We start from the raw sequence: 22,629 nt of genomic DNA, 5'->3' as shown, positions 1-22,629 counted from the left end.
CCAAGCCCTGAAATTTTTCATCATAGCTGTGGGAAGTGTCATCTCCCCACCTTAATTAATCATATCCTTATCCTTTCCTTTCCCCGCCCGCTCGGCCCCATTTACTTCTCTGGCTTATTCTCCTGGTTGATTATACCTCACTGCCCGGCTCCTCATATTGATGTTTCTTGTATCTGTTGATGGAAAAAGTGTAATCTGACATGCCATGATTGTTTTTCGATGGGGTACTGGATAGTTTTTTATTTGGCTCCATCGACCCCAGATATATGTATATGTTAATGCTCATTGATTTTGTCTCTACTTGTTTAGCCTAAGTTTACGGTATAGTATTAAGGTTATATTTGCAGTTATTTTGTGCGCCATGTTTCAATTCTTGCTTTAAGTAATTTTAAGGTTTTGGGGCTTTCTCCGTGTGCTGGGGACCTCCCACGTTTCATAGTATTAAGTTTTGATGTGCCTTAGATTTAGTATGCCTTAGTCTTAGTATTCTTACTACACGGAAGAAGAGATTGCTTAATTAAAATTATTTTGGTAAAACTTTTGCCTTTTTCTTCAGATTAATTCCCATTTCTTTTTCCTGGTAGTTGCAGCCTTGGCATGATTCTCTATCACGATTAATCGGCCGACATCGGACTGGACTCAGAAAAGGGATTTTGACAAAGGAAAATCTATTTCGAGGAAGGTCCCGTCACCCGTGACCTCTCCCTGAATCACCTGGGGTACTCTCCCTCTTGCACATGCCAAGTTCAAAGTTAGTGCTAGCATGGAATGAGTGTAGGTGGCGCTTGGTGTCGCCGGCCCTGGCGGGTGTTTGTGGGGTTGTAACGGCTCACCGCTCTGTTCCGGGATTTTGATAGGAGAGATCTTTCGAGTAGGTTTCCGTGGTGGTATTTCACCACCCTCTTATACCGACGCCTTCCCAGAAGACGCCGACTGGGGGTAGTAACCCCAGCTTTCCTGGAAAGCTCTTTTCTCTGGCATATCTATGCAATGTTATACCTAGAAATTCGCGGCTGCAATGGAATTTCAATCGGTGACACGACTTCCTCAGAAATAGATTTTTCCTTTGTCAAAATCCCTTTTCTGGTGCTGGAGCACTGGGAGGTGTAGGGGGTCCTCCTCCCAGGGCCCACAGCATTAGATCTATAGCCACTAGTGCGGCTTTTCTTAAGAATTGTTCTATCTCTAGGGTGCTGGAGGCTGCATCCTGGAGATCCAATTCTGTCTTTTCTCTATTTTATTTTAAAGATATTTCATGCAGTTTAGATATTGTCTTCTCTTTTAGACCTTTTTGTTGTTGTGGGTCAGGTCATTAATTAATTAATCCTCATTATTTATTTTATATATTTATATGGTTAAATATATATTTTAAAAAATTATTATATTTACGTTTGGATTGATTAATAAGCAATTTATTAGGTTAAGACATTAACTTCATTATTGCACTTCCCGCAGTATGTTTAAGTTATGCCTTAGTCTCTGGCAGGGAGGAGAGACTAACTTGACATGAATAGACTGTTCTCATATAAGAGCAAAGTGATGTAGGGGCCATGTTATCTCCACACTCTTATCCCTGAGATCATATAAGAGCAAAGTGGATGTAGGCTGTTGTTTCCACACTCTTATCCCTGAGACGCCAGACCTTTCTATGCATACCTGACCTCCATGAGTCGGCAGAACTCTGAGTCTAGGTGAGTACTTAGCCTTCTATTCTTTACCAAGTCAATGAGTAGAATAGTTGGATAGGTCACTAATTAACCTCTCTAGTACGATCGATCCCACCTCCAGTAAAATTTTAGATCAGAAAGCAGATGAAGTATCCAGGGAATGTATTTTGAAATGGAATTTTCATTCTAAAATTAATTTCAATATACTTACCTGGATACTTCATACATCCCACCCACCTCCCCACTCTCAATGTTGGGATTACTGATGATCAGCTGAGCGGGAGAGGGGGGCGTGGCGCTGTTTACCGGTCGTTACCAGAGGTGATAATTGGTGGTTTAAGAATTTTTTCTTTATGGGTTAGTGGTATTAAGGTGATAATGTTAAGTGTTGTTTTTCATACAGGCGTAACTAAGTGCTGCAAAGGCTTTAGTATCCAGGTAAGTATATTGAATTAATTTGAATGAAAATTCCATTTCCAGAGAGTGGTAAGGTAAGCACACAGGTGAGACGTGTAAACATTCCTTAATGATTTACATAGATTAAGCTTGCGCCCATGTTTTGGCTATGCAATCATAACACTTCCTGTTTTGCTATTCCCTCTCTCTCTCTATATATTGTTTCATTGTTATTCCTTCTCTTTCTCTCTTTATCAATGGGTTCTCTTCTCATTTCTTTTTTTTTCCTCTATTTTTACGCTCTTCATAATTAATATTCTCAGCGCTATCATTACATATTCTCAGCCTCGACAAAGCATGTTTAAGGAGTTATGTGATTTGAGTCTTCAGTCTTGTTAGTTCATGAATGCATTGTGAAATCCAGAACTCACAGTTCCCGCAAGAGACATCAGAGTTTTTGTTCCTTCCTTTGGACCTTACAGGTGTTCAGTAAAGAGGCTTCTATGCCTGGTGTGAGCCAGGTGCCACAATTTTTTAGGCCAGAGTGCCAGTGGCTCTTGTTAGTACTATGAATATGTATGAGGTCCAGGAATACCTACATCTGTCTGGCTTTGTGCTGATTCACAGATGCTCACAATAGTTCTTGTGAAGCAGATGGTCATACATTCTAGGCAAAACCTCATGAAGTCAGGGGGCATGGAACCACTACTGCTTTTCTGAGTAACTTTTTGGCAGTACAGGTTATGAAGGCAAGTGTCTGAAGCAACTAACCGCCTCTACCTGTTCTACGTAAGGGATGTCACAGACAGTCCCTGGCTTAGGTCCTGTGGTGGCTGCTCATCAGGTCTTGTAGCATCCAAGCATCATTCAGACAGGCAAGCATCATGCCTAAGGTATTTGTAGGGTGCAACCCTGAGGTCAAATGGTAAAGTGACTGGCTTCTATCCATTCTTGCTTCTTTATCTTTTTGTGGGGCAGCAGATCATGTAGGTGGGTACTTAGCTGAGCACCCAGTCTTAGAGCTTCAGCAGGCACGCTCTCTCTCTCTCTGATCCTCTGAGAATTTACTAACTGCTAAAGACCTGCGACACCTATTTCTCAGGGTTTGAGCCCCACTGCTCTGGTGTTCCGGTTGTTCATAGTACACAACCTGGAACATGACATTTCCAAGTGGTTTTCAACTTCCAGTCAGTTAGAGCTCCCACCAAAGGAGTAAGTCTCCTATATGGAAGGCAGTGGCTAATATTCCCATAGGAACAAATCACAAATTTTTGAAGTCATTTTTATTTCTCTTAGATATACAAACCAGGGCCTTTTACTACTTAAACCCACCTCAGACACTCTACCTTGACTTTGTGGCTGAAGGAAAGCACAAGTACTTGCAGTGAGGCAATTCTCTGCCTGCTCCCCTAACCAGTTGGGACTAATCTTGTTCCCAAGTTTCAACGAAAGATTTCAACTCTTGCTGAGGAATACTCATACATGTGTTTACAGATAGCTTTTAAGTTAATTGCGGTATTTCTAATTTATGTATGATTCTTTGTGTAATTACATTAGCTAATGAAAATTTACTTTAAAAATGTCCATACCTCTACGATGAATGAAGTGAACATAGTACAAACTGTTATGTGACTTTCCCAATTACAGAAGAGTGTGCATTAATCAGAATAACTGAGAAATGTTATTAATGAATAAATTCTGTTGAAACAAAAGTCATCTTAACTGAAAGATTGTGTCTCTTTCTGCGGTATTATTAAAGCCATTATTATTATTATTATTATTATTATTATTATTATTATTATTATTATTATTATGGAAGCTGACCCTCACAGTGCCACGGGTCACTTTTACACTGAAAGCCAATCTTGCACAGTTGTGTTTTGCTCGAAAGTGTTTTTTCTAACACTGTACTGTGTAATTTTTCTTGCATTGCATAAACCAATAATGGTTATGATAAGAGTTATACCGTGTTTATATGGGCATATACAGGTTGTTTGTATGATTGGACATGTGTGTAGTACTATGTTAGCTTTTAAAGGGGTTGCATACAGGATTTCAGGGTTGCATGGTTGTTCTTGGAACATGTTACCTGTGTGGATATGCTGGGGGCCAGCTGTATTATTATCTCTCACACAGGACAGAAACCACATGGAATGTGGAAAGCTATGTTCCTAGGGGAAAAAATGAGCTTTCAATGGAAGCTCATTTGCAGTTTTATGGAAAACTATGTCAGTAGTATCAAACCATGTCTGGGTGTCTGCACGAAGATAAATTCTTTTCCTGAAAATAAATATGAAGAGGATTTTCTCTCTATGACAGTGTAACTCCTTGTGGAAAATTCTTGTTGATATCTAGAAGAGAGTTTTGTCAAAGAACCTGTAATGCAGTTGTTGCTTTATTAGAGTTTTTGTCCAAACTTGATATAATGTAGCAAATTAAATCTCATGTGTGTCCATGGTGATTATCTAAAGGATAATACACTGAGGGTCTTGCTTTTTAGATGTGAGAATAGCAGCCAAGATATTTATCCGGTAGATGGTCAGGCTGGGGACTCTGGGGCGCTGAATGACACAAGTTCAATGAAGAATGAAATGGCAAGAAACTTGTTATGTGTTTTTGCTTTAATCTCTTGGTTAAGATAGGACTAGAATTGAAGGGAAATGTAGGTTAAAATGTACATTAAGTTCCTGGGGACCAAAGGATGTGCTTGAATACAGTGATATAGGATCTGTAGCTTTATGACCATAAACCTCTAGAAAGCTGAGGAGGTATGACCCTCTAGAAAGCTGGAGTTATGACCACAAACCTCTGTGAAAGGAGGTTTGAAGGGATGTGGCCTGCTTTAGAGATTTGATTGAAGTTTGGAAAAGTGAGGCAGAAGAAAGAATTATGGACAATTTTTGGCTCCCAAATGTTAGAACATTGGAAGGTATTTTGTTGATGCACCTTTTGATTAAGTAGATAAATGCTGATTAATTTAATGCTTCATTGCTGATATTATGATGCTTAAGAATTTTCATTAAGATGTTTTATAGAATGTTCGTTAAAATATTTCAAAATCATGTGCCTTTTTCATTATCACTGTTCTTTTCTGGAGAAACTGTGCCATTTTCCACAATGACAACACTACTCAATACCCAAGCCTCAAATGTTACTTTTTACCAATTTTGAGGTGAGTGAAACATTTGCAGTTAACAAACAGTTTGTTTTACAAAAATACAATGGAGCATTGGCCTTGCAAAGCCATTTAGGAGAAACTTATGTCAAAAACAAAAGAACACAACAGGATCTATTAGCAACTTTAAACTTGGAGCTGCATCTCATGCAGTGTTTGTTAAACAATAATTTGCACAGTTGCTGTTGAACCTCTATCCATAGTCTGTAGTGAGAGGCATGAATTAAACAACTTTATCGTAAAGCCCATGTTTGTGCTATCCTAACAAACTGCATGAGATGTGTAGGTGAGGGAAATTACATTAATTCCTTGAGGAGGAAACTTGAAGGAATCACTCAGCCTCTTCTGTGGTGGACCAGTTGGCATCATCTATCTTTGGATCAGGCTCACCTTCTATTCCACCACTACTAACAGATGATGGTAGATTGGTTACTGGCCCTAGGGAAAAGGCTGAACTGCTTCATGGAACTTTTGAAGCCAAGCAATCAGCTGAGGATGTCCTTGCCCTGACAGTAAGCCTCTGATTAGTAGAGCCAAGGGCTCATAGGATAATGGCAAGTAAACAAATCTAGGGGTGTTCTAGGGTGTTCTTGCCCTTCTTTACCTAACCTTGTCAACACCACATAACTGTAAACACTCAGTTATTTTTATAAACAACAACCATTACATTATAAACTGAAATCTTTTTGCAAAAGGCAATTATTTACCTTTTTTCCCTATATTCGTAATGAAATATAATGCATAAACACACTTTGACAAAAAAATGGAACCTCTTCTTTTTCTCCCAATGACACAGTTCAGTAAGCAAGTAGCCTGCCTACCTGTGGGCTTAACCACAGCCTAACATGGTTTTATGACCAATAATGTATTTTGAGTCCAGCCCCGTGCCACAGAAATCTATTAATTAACATGAATTTCTAGGTATAAATTGCTAGATATACCAGAGAAAAAGAGCTTTCGAGGAATGCTAGTTACTACTCCCCAGATCGTGCCGCCTTCCTAAGGAAGATGTCTGTATAACCAAGGGTGATAAAGGATCACAACCACAGAGCTACACTCGATAGATATCCCCATGTCAAAACTCCTCGAAGAGAGCGGTGAGCCGTTACAGCCCCCACGCACAGGCGTCCGCCAGGCCGGCGACACCAGCGCCACCTACATCATTCCATTTTCTAGCACGTGATTATCATCACCGAGATTTTTGTGCTTGTGCTATTTTGGGTGTTTTCCTGCTTTTCGCCATGTCTTCTAGCAGTTTCACCATCTCTAAGTTAAGTATCATCTTATTGTGGGGTTTTTTCATGTTGGCCAGATCTGGTCCATATTTCACAATTATGAGATTGTTGTTATGACGCCACGGCGTCCCCTAGCCAGCCATGCCGACCGTGAGGTTGCCCCTTCAGTCTTTTCTGTCGGGGGTTGTCTCCCTTGTCGCGCATATTACTTATCTTTTCCCTCGATCTCTTCCTGGCGTGTTTCCTGGGCGTGGTTTATTGGAGTTTTGTTTAACTGACACTCCATAACGGTCTACATTTTATTATTATTATTATTATTTTTGGCGTTGGTGCTATATATATATTGTTGCTCTTCGGGTAGCGCCAGCTCTATGTCTGGCCGCTCGAGCATAATAATTAATCTCGTGATGAGCACATTATTCGGAATATACTTTTTTTATGTATATTGTGATGGTTTGTATTCTATATTGTGTGGGTTTTTCTCCCTTGCCTTCATAATGTTAGGGCTCAGAGTTGTTTCCTTTCTTGTCCTCTCGCCTCCCTCATAGGTTAGGCGTAGCTGGATCATCGGTTGAGGGAGTTTGTTGCTGTTTCCCTCCAGTGGCCAGTTTTTGGGGGTGGCAGAGTGAGCCCCTTTTGTCCTCCTCCTTCTTTCAAGTGCAGAGTTCATTGGGTGTGCCTCTAGCTTATTGCCTTTTTGCCCCCTTCCGGTCCTGGCTGGTTCTCAGCACAGAATTTCTCTCCCTGTTTTTCCTTCCTCCACCTCCCCTTACTCCCCTTTCCGTTAGCCTAGGCCATGCTCTAAGCATCGGTGTTTACTCAGGCTTTGCCTAGTCAGAGTCGGGCGCTGAGTTCTGGTCGCATCCTTCCTCAGGAGTAGGCTTGTCCTGCCAAGCTCAGATATGTTTCTTTGGCGCAAGGTGATTGTAGCCTAGCGGTGAATTACTTCTTTGTCTCCTGTTTTCACTCTTTCTTAGCTCATTCCTCTTTCCCTACCCCCACCACCCTCCCTGCAATTTCCCCTCATCCTTCACAGGCCAGCTCTTGCCTTTTCTCAAAGCGGGTGATGCTAGATGGCGCTTTCTCCGAGTTGGGGATTTCTGGTGGAGAGATTCATTCCTCCCAGAACTAGTCCCTCGCAGCGCTGTGTTTGTTGATGAGCTGCTGCCACTCTCTCCAAGATCGAGCTGGTTTCGAATATTCTTTCTTTTGGTCTTGTCCACTCTCTGTCGGGTTGCTTCTTTGGTTGGCCGTTGGCACCTGCCCGCTTATATTATACTTGGCCTCATCGACGTGGCACCTCACCCATCTTTTGTTTCCTTCAAGGGAGGTTCTATGAGAGAGAGGAGAGGGAGAGGGATACCCGGTCTCCAAGAGGTGATTTTCACATACCATCACTGTAACTCATATATATTTATATATCTGGCGGAGGAGCTTCTCACCCACTTTTCACTACACTTATTTTATGTGTTTATTGATCCGGTGCCCACCCTGGGTTCCGCCGCTTTTTGCTGGCAGCCCTTGTGGTGGGTCCCTGTTGTCTCAACCTTCCGCTCCGCCGAGCATTCCGTGACCAGTATCTTGCCTTCCACTCTGCTTTGCTATGGCTTGGTGGTCTCGCTTCGACGCAGGGGCTTTTTCTTCCACCGAGCATTCCGTGGTAAGCGGAAATACCCTGCCTTTCCAGCTTTAGGTTGCTTAGAGTGGTAGGTTCATGTACTTTTTTACACTTACAGACTGTTCGTTGTGAGGAGCCGGGGTGCACCGCTTCTCTCCAGCAACCGTATGGGCATGTGGTGTGCCGGACCCACGCTGGCTGTGCGGTCCGGTTGGATGACCTCATTGTTTGGCACCCCGACGGCTGTGAGGTTTAGCCGCTTCTGTGCGTGGGCACCGTGACAAGTCGGTAAGATATAGCTTCTCATTTCTCTACGTTCCTGGTATCTGTAGTGCTTATATGGTTTTTCGGGCTTATATTTCCGCTCAACCTTAATTGTCTGTTTACAGGCGGACAGAGTCCTCCAAGAAGACTTCCCTTGAGCCCTCTCCGCGCCTGGGTGGCTGGGTTCGGAAGAAATGTTCCGCTTCGGGAAGCCTTATATCCTCACCTATGGACTCCACGACTCTCAAGCGCCTCGTGGCTGCTGCGTTCCCAAGAGTTGGCCAACCCCATCATTCAGCAGATCCGGGATGACCTAGCACCCTAAGAGGACATCCTTTATGCGGAGGTGTCGGAGGGATGTCGCTGCAAGTAGACTTCTTGGACCTGGAACCGATGGAACACAGAGCCGGACTAAGTGGTAGGTAGTTGTATAGGCTGCAGGGGCGGGCGCCTCTTTGATTCCCCATCTTCCTCTTGTATCTTTCATTTAGGTTTTGTTAAGTCTTCCACCAAAGTGACAGGGCTCCATCAGTTGTCCCTAAGTTGAAGCTGAAGACTTCATGAAGGCGAAGGGCTTAAGTCCTCGCTCTTCCAGAAAGCATCTCCTTTCCCCGGTCGGCCAAGGTCCCCGCACCCAGCCTCCGGGAGCAAATCTGAACCTCCGCAAAGGCGCGAGTAAGAGGGCATCAAAACGAAGCCCTCCTCGCCAGCCTCAGTTTTGACTCGAGGCTGCAAAACCTGTTCGAGGTTCTCGGCGGAGGTCGAGTCGAAGCTTCCCAACTTTCTGAGAAGCTTCACAGCCATGATAATATACTGGCGGGAATGGCTCGCCCCGGCGGAGTCGAACCACAGTATGCTATCCCTGACACGGCTGATCTCCCTCCTTTCGATGTCGGGAACCCTTGGCGTTTTGCCCTTCGTGCCATTCAACACGAGGGTACTTTGATGGTTGAAGGTCTTGGCACGAGACGTGTTATGAACTTGGAGTTCTTCTCCCATCTCCTGCCCCTTACCCAGGCTTTCGTTAGGCTGGGACGGAGGGAAGCCTGGGCATTTGAGACAAGGTCCCTAGAGACAGTGATCTTCCTAGGACCAAGCTCAGTCGGTTCTCCCGCGCACCTACGGAGGGCAGGCAGACAACAAAGCTTACACACCTTCAAGGGCAACTACAAGCACCATGTTCGCCCCAGGTGATAAGTTGCCGACTCCATGCCTAAACAGAGTGGCTCTGGCCACGGCTCCTCGAGCATGCTTTGACGGCAACCCTTGCCTCCACTATGACTCCACATCCCTGGTATTCCCAGGGGTGAGGAGTTCTGAGATCGCCTGTCCACCTTTACTGTGGGAAAGCTGGACGCTACTGTGGCCTACCCAGTTCAGCGAACAGCTTCCTAAGCTCCCGAGCCTTGCTGAAGACAGCATTTGAGGCCCGGACTAGGCTAGCCCGGTCCTTGAACTCCGTCTGCCTCACAGAAGCGACTGCCGTCTCCTGTGCAGATGAGCCCTTCTTTCAGGTTCTACGAATCCCTGTTAGCAGGTTTCAGACAGACCTTTTTGATTTTATATATGGCTAAGCTAGAATGCAGGAGATTCATCTTTGCTGAAGCTACCACACGGCCATGAGCCTAACAAGCTCATGAAGAGCTCTATCTGGGTCTCTAACCTTCCCAGAGGAAGAGGTAGCCAGTGTGCTGAGTGAGGCTACTAGAGCCAACCAGAGTCTTCGTTCTCGCTGGGGTATCTCAGCTTACAAGCGTAAGACCCCAGAATCTGGCGGCCCCCAGACTAAGTCTGCAGCGTTCAGGAGACACAAGAGGCCTCATCATCAGACGGTGTCTGCTGTCCTCCGGTCCCAGCAGTCACAAGCAGCCCTCCACCCCAGTGCTCATCCCCAACAATACGTATGGTCCAACCAGCCCATTCCCTTTGCTGCACTGCGACGCTGGGCCTCACCGGGCATACACGCACTCTATGAAGGCCGTGGGTTCTTTCTAACGGCCCATTAGAGTGCAAGGGGGAAGAGGTCGGACCTCACAGAGGCAGTCCAACACCGGCCCAAGAGGTAAACCTGGACGTGGTAGAGAAAACAAACCCGCTTCCCTCCCACTGGAGAACAGTCAGGTAGGTGGTCGCCTTTACTGTCTAGAGACCAGTGGTCCTTCAGCCCTGGGCAGCACAGCATTGTGTCCAAAGGTCTAGGTTGGAGCTGACTAATGACCTCTCTGATCAGGGTTTACCAGCCACCTCAAGAGTCCTAGTACAGGACTATGTATGAACTGCTCAACAAGCGAAAGTAATAAAGAAAGTATGGCACCAAATTTCAAGGCAGGTTGTTCACTGTCACCCACAAAGACTCCGATCAGCAAAGAGTGATTCTGGATCTGTCGCTTCAAATCATTACATAAAATGCATACCCCTCGTGATGCTTTACGGTAGCACAGGTACGGACTTCTACTTCCGCGTGAGCCTACCACCTCATCGATCTTTCAGACGCTACTATCATACCCCAGTTGCGCCGGAGTTTTCTCCAGTTCTGGGTTTCAGACTCGAATCAAGCCTACCTTCAGGTCATGCTTTCGGTCTAAATATTGCACCCAGGATATTTACAAAACTATGACACAGTTCAGCAACTCCGGTCCCGAGGGATATCCCTAGCAGCGTACCTAGACAATTGGATAATTTGGGCACCAACAGTTCTAGAATGCCGGAAGGCCACGGCCACGGTCATCAACTTCCTGGAGTCGTTAGGTTTTCAACTGAACAGAGAGAAGTCCCGCCTGACCGAGCCCGTTTCAGTGGCTGGGTCTCCAGTGATCTGTCTCAGACACGTATCCCTCCCGGGCCTCTGCCGAAGGGAGATATTTCCCTTACCAGGAAATTCCTGAGAGACAAGCAGCATCACGGGCCCAAGAAAGAATCCTCGTTCCTTTCAATTTGCCTCAGTGACCGGACCCGTTTCAAAAGCAAACTAAAAGACATAAACAGAGTGTGGCGGAGTTGAGCCAATGTCAGGCTCAGAGACAAGGTCTCCTCCATCCCCCGGATTTTAAAGGCGAGACTGCGGCCTTGGTCCACAGTCAGCGGCCTGTCCAAGACAGTCCCGCTTCAGTTCCCTCCTCCCGACGCTGGTAGTTCACACTGACGCCATTAAGTGGCTGGGGAGGGTATTCGCCAAAACAAAGTACAAGAACGGGTCTACAATAAGTCAACGGTTCCATATAAACACCTTGGAAGTTGCGTATGTATTTCTAACCTTAAAGAAAATCGCCCCCAACCGATCCATCAGACTGGTGTTGACAGCGCCGCAGTAGTTCATTGCACTACCAGGGCGTGCTCCAAATCAGGTCGCAGAAACCAGGTTATGGCAGCGTTTTCTCCTGGCGAACAAGCACAGCTGGCATTCGTCAGCCACCACCTAGCGGGTGCAGAACGGTGGTGGATTCCTTTGTCCAGGACCAATTGCTGGAGACGGAGGGTCTCTGGACGAGAGTCTTTCAATTGGATTTGCCGCCAGGTTCCGGTCTCCGCGGATCTGTCACACGGAGAGCAACTTCAAGCTTCCCTGTTATGTGGCCCTAACCTGGATCCTCAGGGCGCATGCCACGACGCAATGAGAATGGTGACTGGAAACAATTGGGAGAAGATTTATCTGTTTCCCCAATAAATTGCTGTTGAAAGTATTGCACAAACTCAGGTCATTCATGGGTCAACTAGCCCTGCAGCCCCGTACTGGCCGAAGAGCAATTGGTTCCTCTTCTTCTGGTGGAACTCTGCCGCGGAGTCTTCGATTCCCAATCCCAAACTGACCCAAACAGTACAAAACTAAGATCAGTCAGCTTCCTCAAGAATTCAGAATGCTCCAGTTTTATAATTTTATAAAGTTCTCGCAGCTCAAAGGGGAGCAACATTGACCTGCTTAACACTCTGTTTTTAGAATCAGACAAGAGAGATTCTACTGTGACAATATGACTCAGCAGTCAAGAAATTGGCCTTTTTGAAGAAGATTCAGCTCCAAACCATGACTACTAACCTAGCAGTTACACTTAGATCATTGCTTGAAAAGGCCTTGCCCGGCCAATTACTACTAATAGCTAAGTCAGCCTGAAGAAGGTATTTTATATGGTTTTAAATTGAAGACCCACAGATTCTTACTATCTATTCCTAGAGCATGCGCTGCCTGAACTGATCGCGCCCACATTCTGTTAATACGTGGTTCCTCAATGATGTGCTTAAGTTAGCATCTGAGATTGACAACTCAATGCACTTATTTGGATCTGCTAAGGAAAATCTTTATTTCTGGATTAGCTTGGCTTCAGGTGCCAGAATTTCAGAGTCGGTTTCTCTCTGAGGTGATGATTTTGTTGCTCTTCCTGTCCGGAGAAGCCCTTTCTCCTGATCATAGATTTTTAGGTTAAAACAGACCCCATGATAGTGTCTCCTTGGAAGGTGGTGCCCTTCCACAGGACCAGTCTCTGTGCCTGTCTATAATTTTAAAGTCTACCTTAAGAACTCCACAGCGTAAGTCGGGTCCTCTTTATCAGAGAGAAAGGTGGAACTCTTCGTTAAATGCAATAAGGCAACAAATTCTGTATTTCATAAACAAGTTAACCCGATTCAGTCCCTAAGGTTCATGATATTCAGGCAGGCTACTTCCACTAATTATTTTCATAATATGGATTTTTCAGAACTTACTAACATACGGATGGAAATCACCTCTAGTGTTTAAACGCCATTATTTAAAAATCACTAAGCCTGAATTTTCTACAGTGGCTGTGGGGAGGTCATTCCCCCAATCTTAGTCATCCATTATCCTTTATCCTTCCCCTCCCCGCTCCTCGCGCCTGCATTTACTTCTGCCTTGCCCTTCTGGATGATCATGCCTCACTGCCTTGCCCTCATATTGATATTATTATTGTCTTTATTATCTTTGGGGACTGCATTTTGACATGCTGTAATTTTGATTGTCTTAGGGTACTGGGCTGTTTTTATTTTGCTCCATGTACTCCCATAAATTTTCGTATGTAGATGTCTCTCTTATGTTTAGTTATAAGTTCATATTTACTCCTTATAATCTTACTATTTTGAATGTATTTTGCCTATAATCTTAAGTAGTTTTGAATGTATTTTGCCTGCCATATTGTTTGGTGTATTGACTTTGTATTCTACTTTTAAGGTCGTATTACTGTATTTTCATGTTAATATTCATTTTTTCATGTGAGAGATATCCTCATTAAATCCGTTTCATAGCTTGTGTTTTTCTCTCAGATCACCTTTTGTTTCTTTGTAGTTTGGTAGCGTCTTGGCATGATCTTATCACTATTTCACCGGCTGACACGGGGCTGACTCAGAAAAGGGATTTTGACAAAGGAAAAATCTATTTCTGAGGAAGGCCCCGTGTCACCCGGTGACCCTCCCAGAAGTGGCTTCCGCTCCCCCCCTACTTGCACATGCCAAGCCTGGGGGTGGTGCTAGTCTGGAATGATGTAGGTGGCGCTGGTGTCGCCGGCCTGGCGGACGCCTGTGCGTGGGGGCTGTAACGGGAGCCAACGCTCTTTCGAGGAGTTTTGACATGGGGATATCTATCGAAAGTGTAGCTCTGTGGTTGTGGATCCTTCTCTCACCTCTTTGGAAGATACCGACGCCTTCTCCTTTAGGAAGACGCCGATCTGGGGGTAGTAACCCCAGCATTCCTGGAGCTCTTTTTCTCTGGTATATCTAGCAATGTATACCTAGAAATTCGTGTTAGTATGGAATTTCACCGGGTGACACAGGGCCTTCCTCAGAAATAGATTTTTCCTTTGTCAAAATCCCTTTTTTATACAGGAATTTTTTTATCAGTTGTTACCATATTGTGTTACCATACACGAGATACAAAATGTATGTTTGGACTACTGTATTGACGTAGGCTAGCCTAGGTGTTACACTTGTAGTAACCATTTGCATAAGGCAGATAGGCTATTACAACTGTATTTAAGATAAAAGTAATGTAATGAAATGGTTGTTTTACTTGCAGACCCAGTTATACTTTATTACATTGTTATCATATCATGATCATAATATGTATAAAAAAAAAGCAACTGTCTGTCTGCCGTTTGTAATGTTTACGTTCTCAGAATCAGCTAATTGAGCCTACTACCGAAAGAATTAGGAAAGTAATTTTTTAGTTGCTAAAAGAAATGTATTAATGGAATGATTATTTTTATCTTTGTACATAAATGTAAAACGGGTACGCAAAGGTAAACTAATATACTGCACAGTATGTTAAAGTAAAATTCCTCAAAATTGCAAAACAGCTGTTTCCCGATTGGTTTGCTTACCGGTGTAAGCATGCCTCAGTTGCTCTCTCTCTCTCTCTCTCTCTCTCTCTCTCTCTCTCTCTCTCTCTCTCTCTCTCTCTCTCTCTCTCTCTCTCTCTCTCTCTCTCCGTGAGAATTTCATCACTTGGTATTTCATCTCTGAGTACTGTAAAAAAAAGAGATTTTGACAAAGGAAAAATCTATTTCTGGAAGTGAGTGAACCTTCCTCTCTATATTTCCCCTGAATAGCTAAAAAGCTTGGGTGCATTCATGCCAGTGAACCCTTTGCCCATCCTATAAGGTGCCTTAATCCACTGTATAAGTATGTAGAATCTGAAGGATTGTTAGCTGATAGTCAATATAGAAAAAACAGTAAGGTGTCTGGGATGCTCTTTTAGACTTGACATACCATTTGCAAGAGAGTCTTTGAGTGAGTGGATATGTTAAAGGATTGCTTCAAGATTTTCTTACAGGCGGGCTGCAGCAAATTGCTGTTGATGGGACCTTTATTGTGTCCGTAGTTCCACAGGGTAGTGTTCTTGGTTCACAATTGTTTTGGTGTATACAAGCAATATGGTTGTTGGCCTGGAAAACAAGATTGTTCAGTATGCCTCAATCGGGACATGGACTGGATCAGTGAATGGTGTAATTGATGGGGTATGAGGCTGAACTCCAGTAAACTGAAAACATTATTGATTAGCAGATCTGGTACAGATTTTCCACCCCTTCAGGTGGATGGGACTTTGATGAATGAGTCTGAAGCTTTAACTATTTTAGGTGTAACTTTTGGCTCACATCTAACTTTTGAGAAGCATCTAATGAAAGTTTCAGTAAATGCTGCATGAACGTTAGGTATTATTCGTAAAGGTTAATGTATTTATAACAGTGATAAAATCAGTGCAACCTGTTTTAGGTCATGTGTGCTTCATTTACTAGAATACTGCTCTCCAGTGTGGGAATCTGCTTCTGCCAGAGATTTATCTCTGTAGAAGAGTGGTTCATGGTGGTAGGTTTGTTTCCTAATTTTAGCAGCTATGTCTTGGACCATCAACAGGTGGTCTCTTGTTTGTCACTCTTTCATAAGCTGTATTTATTTAATAGAGATCTTTCACAGTCACAACTGATCTGTAATCCTCTTTTGCTGCTGAGAGCAACCAGATTAGCTGAACAGCAGCACCAATATGTAGTAAATGTGCCTTGTTGTCGAACTTCTCAGTTCCAGAGGTCCTTTACTCCTCACACCATTGGACTGTGGAACAGTCTCCCTGAGGGTGTCGTGCTATTGGAACCTCAGAAGTTCAGGCGAAGATGCAATTCATCACTGTACTACCCTAATGCTATTCTCCTTGCATTGTAATACATTTTTATCTATTTATTATTTTATTAATTTATTCTTTTTAATAAGTCAGGTCTTTTCTTTGTGTATTTCCCTTTACCTTCTGTCACTTCCTAATGAGCACCATATCCTTTGGAAGCTTGAATTTTGAGACAGTGCCCCCGTGGGCTTGTTCCATATGAACAGGGTTCATCTTCTGAATAATAATAATAATAATAATAATAATAATAATAATAATAATAATAATAATAATAATAATAATAATAATAATAATAATAATAATCTGGTAAAGTGCAAGAGGCTTTAAAAAATTGCTGTTCAATTTTTAATAGACATACTTATTTCATTGTTTACTTTAATTGTGTTGTATTTTCTCGTTTCAGACATAGCCTTCCATCAAGATTATGAAAATTTTGGAGATTTTGCAAGGAATTTAGGACTGAGGGAGAAGTGAGAAAGATCCATTGGTTTACGTTGTCCTGGTGTATGAAGTTTAGAATCTGCTTTTGTTCTGTAGCATATTGAAAGCTGTGGTAAGTGTGCACTTTCCAGGATTAGGAAAATTGAAGTGAACTCTGAAAAATCTCTCTTGTGAAAGTGGTCCCAAAACTCCTAGTGCTGTTCATATGAGAAAGGAGCCATTTGTTTGTTAAATTCTGCGACTCAGTTTAGTTGGAAACCACCTAAGAACTTGGATATCAGTTCACACTGGAGGGAGGCAGTTCAGATTCCGTGAATGTGGCAAAGCATTTTCCCAAAACATATTCTGTTGAGGCATATTAAAACTCACCATGAAAAGAAGCCCTAGAAGTGGGAAAGTTTTTTCTCAGAAAACTCATCCTAACAGTCATATGAGGGATCACATTGTGGGGAATCCATTAAATTGTAAATACTGTGGGAAAGAATTTTGTCAGGAAGCTCATCTTGAAAGCCATATGAAGGATCACAGTAGAGAGAAGTCATTTAAATGTGATGACTGTGGGAAAAAGTTTTCAAAAACTTATCTTGAAATCCATATGAGGGTTCACACTGGAGAGAAGCCATTTAAGTGTAATGACTGTGGGAAAGCATTTTCTCAGAAAACTCATCTTGAACGTCATATGAGGGTTCACACTGGAGAGAAGCCATTTAAATGTAAAGACTGTGGGAAAGCATTTACACAGAAAACTGATCTTGAACGCCATGTGAGGATTCACACTGGCGAGACGCCATTTAAATGTAATGACTGTGGAAAAGCATTTTCTCGGAAAACTTGTCTTGAAAGTCATATGAGGTTTCACACTGGAGAGAAGCCATTTAAATGTAATGACTGTGGAAAAGGGTTTTCTCGGAAAACTGATCTTGTACATCATATGAGGGTTCACACTGGAGAGAAACCATTTAAATGTAATGACTGTGGGAAATCATTTTCTCATAAAGGTCATCTTAACATTCATATGAGGGTTCACACTGGAGAGAAGCCATTTAAATGTGATGACTGTGGGAAAGAATTTTCTCGGAAAACTCATATTGAAAGTCATATGAGGGTTCACACTGGAGAGAAGCCATTTAAATGTAATGTCTGTGGGAAAGCATTTTCTCAAAAAGATTATCTTAAAATTCATATGAGTTTTCACACTGGAGAGAAGCCATTTAAATGTAATGACTGTGGGAAAGCATTTTCTTGGAAAGTTCATCTTGAAAGTCATATGAGGGTTCACACTGGAGAGAAGCCCTTTAAATGTAATGATTGTGGGAAAGCATTTTCTCATAAAGGTAATCTTCACATTCATACGAGGGTTCACACTGGAGAGAAGCTATTTAAATGTAGTGACTGTGGGAAAGCATTTTCTCATAAAGGTAATCTTAACATTCATATGAGGGTTCACACTGGAGAGAAGCCGTTTAAAAGCAATGATTGTGAATCTCCTGCTGGTGGTGTGACAAAGAAGAAGCATTCCATCACTTTAGAGCAGAAAATGAAAATTATCAACCAGCATGCAGCGGGAAAGGCAGTCATGACCATGGCACATGACGAGCATCTATCACAGTCAACAGTATCCACCATCATTAAAACCAAGAAATGGATAATGGATGCTGTAGAGGTATCCGCTTCAATTCATCCCACGATTATAACAAAGAAAAGACCAGGGCCTTTGGACGAAATGGAGCAGTTACTGGTCACGTGGATGGAGGACCAGATACAAAAGCATATGCCACTCAGCCTCTTGACCATTCAAACAAAGGCGCACTTGTTTTTCGAGGAACTAAAGAAAAACTATGATGATACCCACACCAAAGATTTTGTAGCGAGTCATGGATGGTTTCAGCGTTTCAAAACACGCCATAATTTTCATAGTGTGAAAATTAGCGGTGAAGCAGCAAGTGCTGATGCCGAAGGCGCTGCTAAATTCAAGGATGCTTTGCATAAGATCATCGTTGATGAAGGTTACTTGCCAGATCAAATCTTCAATGTTGATGAAATAGGGCTGTATTGGAAGTGGATGCCTGAATGGTCCTACATCCACAAAGAGGCAAAAATGGTGACCGGGTTTAAGGTATACAAAGATCAACTGACTCTTCTGCTTGGGGGAAATGTGGCTGGGTATAAACTCAAGCCATTCATGATTTATCACTCTGCAAATCCAATGGCATTAGCAAGAATCAGCAAAAATACCCTTCCTGTGCATTACCGGCATAATAAGAAAGCCTGTATGACTGTGCTCCTATTTGAAGACTGGTTTGTTCATTGCTTTATTCCAGAAGTGAAGAAATATTGTATGGAAAACAACATCCCCTTCAAAATTCTTCTGATTCTTGACAATGCTCCTGGCCACCCTGAGCACATCGGAGATATCAGTAAGAACGTGAAAGTTGTGTTTCTGCCACCAAACACAAATTCTCTCATACAACCCATGGATCAGGGTGCCATGGCTACATTCAAGGCATATTATCTTCGGAACACATTTGCTCAGGCTGTTGAGGCTATAGATAATGAGGACAAAGAGCTCAGAACTTTCTGGAAGGAATTCAATGTTTTGAATGCCATTCTGAACATCGGAAGGGCATGGATGGAGGTAAAGAAAGAATGTATGAATGGGATTTGGAAAAATCTGCTGCAAGTGTATGTGAACTCATTTAAAGGTTTTGATAAGGATAGAGCAATTATGGAAATTAATAAAATGATCGTGTCACTGGGGAAAAATTTAGACTTAGAACTTGAAGAGGAAGATATCCAAGTGCTCATAGAAGTACAAGATGTAGAGCTAATGGCAGAAGATTTAATTGAGCTTGCAGAGGAGAGAAAAAAAGCAGAAGAGGAAGAAGAAATTGAGGAAGAGACAGAGCAAAAGTTTATGACAAAGACAATGGCAGAGGCATTTGCCTCAATTGAACATGGTATGAAACTGTTTAGTAAAATGGATGTGAATTTGGAACGATTTGCTAAAGTTGAGAGAGGGCTTCAAGACGTTCTTGCATGTTACAGAGTCATGTATGAAGAAGGAAAAAAATGCACTGTGCAAGCTACAATGGATGCAGTCCTTAAGAAAATAACTCCAGTGCTATCCCCTTCCACCATGCCTTCTACCACATTTGAGCCACAACCCTCCACATCTCGTGAACTAACAGCCGAAGAAATAACAGCTGAAAAGGAGCAAATTGATGAACCTGCTGCTTTATCTTCTCCACCCTCTTTTTCTGATATTTACTAGCTCAACGTAGCCATCAACAGCCTGACACCAAATGTATGTCGATGATGGACCAAATCTTGAGGAATCTTGTGTTATGCAATTTTTTTTTTTGTACTTTATTATCATAAGTCATTCTGCACTGAACCTCTAGAATTAGTTGATATTGATAATTAAAAGTAAAAAGAATTACCAGTACTGTACAGTACAGTACCAAATATGTATAGAGTATACTGTATAGTGTAGGCTAGGCTACTGTTTATGTATAAATTATACTGGCTAGTGTAGTAGGATAGGCTGCCTCCGACTTACATGTTTTTGACTAATGATGGGTCTGTTGCAACTCACCTCCATCATAACTGTGGGAGTTAGGGACCACAACCATCCACGAATAGCTAAAATCCGCAATATCTTGTTGCCCTCCTCAGAAAACCCTTGTAACTGCCTACTTTAATAGTTCAAACACCAAATATGCCTTAAACTAAAACACTTACAACAGCCTAGTTTAATCATTCAGTGCCTATTTTAATAGTTCAGACACCAAATATTCCTTAAACTATCATTCTAAAACATTTCAATATCATTTTAAAGTCGTCTTACAACATTACCATTAAAAATATATGGCTTAAAGCTACTAGTGAAAACTAGTCAAGGTAATCCTACGTTCAGGTACAGATAGAGAGAGAGAGAATAAAAATACATATACATGTTAAAAATATTTAATACACTAGTGACAGTACGTACACAAAGAATCTGAGCTACAAGCCAATCAGCAACTAGGAAAACTGGTACTCTGCTGTGTGATTGGCTACTTTCAACCCTTTCAGCCAGCAGCATGTCATGCTACAAGTCAGTCAGCACTGAGGAATGCTGGTACCCTGCTGTGTGATGGGATGGGCTACTTCCAACCCTTCCAGCCAATACAGGCAATTCCTGGTCATCGGCTGGGGGTTCCATTCTGAGGGTGCGATGATAACCGAAAATCGGCGATTTTCGGTGCCTTTTCAGTGATTTTTGGGTGTCGTGCTACAAGCCAATCAGCATTGAGGAAAGTTAGTACCCTGCTGTGTAATTGGCTACTTTCAACCCTTCCAGCCAATAGCGTGTCTTGGAGAGAGGGAGAGAGAGAGTGAACTGAGGTATGTTTACATTGGAAAAACAATTACAACTGTTGGGACGATCGTTTTTGTTGTTTGAAGTAATTAGATTAAAATGACCTTGTTTTGACTGTTTTAACTGCCCTCCTGCATGTCGTGTGCAGAGGCAAGGTGAAGTTTATCTCTTGCTTTTCATCATGGACAGTCAGGATTTGGAAAGCAGATCGACTGCTTCTTGACCAACCTCAAGTCGGGAATGGAAGCAGCAGCAACTCTTGAAATATTACCTTGCAGTTGGTAATTGTTGTTGCCTGAGGATGGTAATGGCTGAACACTGATCATTGGAAAGGAAGACGTGTTCTTCATTTGGCAACGAGCATTGTTGTTCCATCGGCACCATGGAGTTAACCGATGGAGGATTGGTGATGTCTCAGCAGTGTGGCGATGGTAGTCCTCGAGGTTCTGCAGTGATGACGTGGATGGATACTGTTGTGATGAGTATGTCAATTCAGTTCTGAGGATGGTGGTGACTGAACCCTGGTCATCAGTTTTGGAAGATGTGTTCTTCTTTGGCAACATGGTTGTCGCATCGGCGCTGTGGTGATCGTGCGGTAGAGGATATCTGCAATAGTTCAGCAGTGTGGCGATGGTTGTTCTTGAGAATCTGTGGTTACAACGTTAGGGTATACAGTTTTTTTGGATACCGTTATTACTCCAAAGGATACTGTTTACCATTATTGATTATTGAACAAGTATCATTATTATTATGATGGAATACGAGTACGAGTGTGACTCATGTTGAGCAGAAGTAGCTCATGTTGATTAATCATGTTTGATGTTGATGAGTTGTTCATTTTGTCTGTTATGTTGCTGTGTAATGTTGCTATTATTTATAATGATGGTTTATTTTACTAGTTTATTGATTGAGGAATTGTTGAAGTTAGAATATGGTGAGTTTATGGAAGTTTGATAAAATTAAAGTAACGTGAAGTTATTTTGAGTTTTTAAGTAAAAATGATTAATGATCGTGATTATGATTATTTTTGTCTCTGCTTTCTGAATCCTGGTCTCAATGTAAATATATGTAAAGTAATTTTAGGATTAATAAACTAGGTGTAAGGTACCAGAGTATTTTATTACATTCTCCTTCAATTGTTTCTCTGTCCACCAGTCCACTCCAGTCCTCTTTGGCATAAATTAAGAACCTAAAATCTTCTGGAAAACTTCCTGTGAGGTTAAATATAATGGAATTTGTGTTACGGTTCCCTGGAGAGAGAAAGGGACCATGACAATATAATGATACAGTATAAATGGATTCTGTAAGTGAAATAGCATTTTATTGATATTTTGCTATTTTTTTCAATAAAGGATATGTCCAGTACTGAGAGAAAGAGAGCTGTTTGCTGAGGTGCTATCCTTCATGGTCATTATGCACATTAACCCCTCTGTTTGTCTAAGATGATTGACAGTTAGGCCTTCATCCCTCCCCCAAAGTGGGAAGACTTGTAACAGTAAAAATTGGGAAAAGCAAAGTATTGGGCTAAATTCTTACCTAATTTACTATATTTTCTTTAATGAATATATATTTTCCTGTGTTTACATTAACATTAATATTTGAAAATTAATAAATCATTTTTTTCATAAATGTGTTTAGTCACGAAAATAAAATGAAAGTACAGTAGTTAAGTGAATATTACTTTACGAAAAAGTCTGTGAGGAAGCGAATTTACTGCGACATTCCACAGAAAAATCTGCAACTATCTGAAGCCACAAATGCTGATCCGCGATCTGGTGGGGGTCCACTGTATGCGTCAAAATGTAGTTTAGTCTCTTTGTGATGGATGAGAACTTAAAGCAGCAGCCGAAAACCTAAAATT

The 22,629-nt window shown here is 42.3% G+C and overlaps 1 protein-coding gene across 1 annotated transcript in view; it reads left to right on the top strand.

The window, feature by feature from the left end:
• The window catches only part of LOC136829921 (zinc finger protein 721-like), a 119,470-nt gene extending 97,595 nt beyond the window's left edge, over window positions 1-21,875 (top strand). The window contains exon 3 of the mRNA XM_067089094.1: window positions 16,929-21,875. Within this exon, the coding sequence (XP_066945195.1) occupies window positions 16,929-19,679 (2,751 nt within the window). The 3' untranslated portion in view covers window positions 19,680-21,875. The remainder of the gene's footprint in view (window positions 1-16,928) is intronic.
• The last annotated feature ends 754 nt before the right edge of the window (window positions 21,876-22,629 follow it).

This window comes from Macrobrachium rosenbergii, chromosome 45, assembly GCF_040412425.1.
Source record: "Macrobrachium rosenbergii isolate ZJJX-2024 chromosome 45, ASM4041242v1, whole genome shotgun sequence".
Lineage (NCBI taxonomy): Eukaryota > Metazoa > Arthropoda > Malacostraca > Decapoda > Palaemonidae > Macrobrachium > Macrobrachium rosenbergii.
The sequence above is the reverse complement of the archived record's forward strand: the minus strand, read 5'-3'. Positions and strand labels throughout refer to the sequence as shown.